The sequence below is a fragment of the Penaeus monodon genome, chromosome 23 (genome assembly GCF_015228065.2).
Source record: "Penaeus monodon isolate SGIC_2016 chromosome 23, NSTDA_Pmon_1, whole genome shotgun sequence".
In the NCBI taxonomy this organism is placed as follows: domain Eukaryota; kingdom Metazoa; phylum Arthropoda; class Malacostraca; order Decapoda; family Penaeidae; genus Penaeus; species Penaeus monodon.
The window spans coordinates 7,970,208-7,970,555 of record NC_051408.1 but is presented as its reverse complement, the minus strand read 5'-3'; the positions used below and the strand labels follow the sequence as shown (position 1 = coordinate 7,970,555).

At 44.0% G+C, this 348-nt stretch overlaps 1 protein-coding gene across 1 annotated transcript in view; it reads left to right on the top strand.

The window, feature by feature from the left end:
• LOC119588119 (jouberin-like) overlaps positions 1 to 342 on the top strand; it is a 10,597-nt gene extending 10,255 nt beyond the window's left edge. Inside the window, exon 11 of the mRNA XM_037936827.1 lies at positions 102 to 342. Coding sequence (XP_037792755.1) covers positions 102 to 248 — 147 coding nt within the window. The 3' untranslated portion in view covers positions 249 to 342. The remainder of the gene's footprint in view (positions 1 to 101) is intronic.
• Positions 343 to 348: the final 6 nt, after the last annotated feature.

Sequence of the window (348 nt, the reverse complement as noted above, 5' to 3'; positions counted from 1 at the left end):
GTTTGCATTGAAGATCAGTAGCTAGCCTAACACAGCATCAAAAACAAAAAAATGCTGGGCAAGTTGAAAATAATCCCTGACCTCTCCCTTCCCCTAAACAGGTGATAGCCATCCCGTCAGAGTGCGGAGAGGTGAGTTTCATTTCCGACAGTGAAGGAACCCCAAGCAAAGCCAGGGCCCGGAGGCATAAGGCGAAAATGGGTGGAGAAAATGCAAAAGTCATCACTTCTACGCCGAGGCCTAAGTAACCACGAAACAATGAGGGAAATTAACACTACTGCCGATGCTGTAGTTTATGCTTAATCCGGTAGTATGTGCAATTCAAATTTTTTTTTCTGAATTATAAAG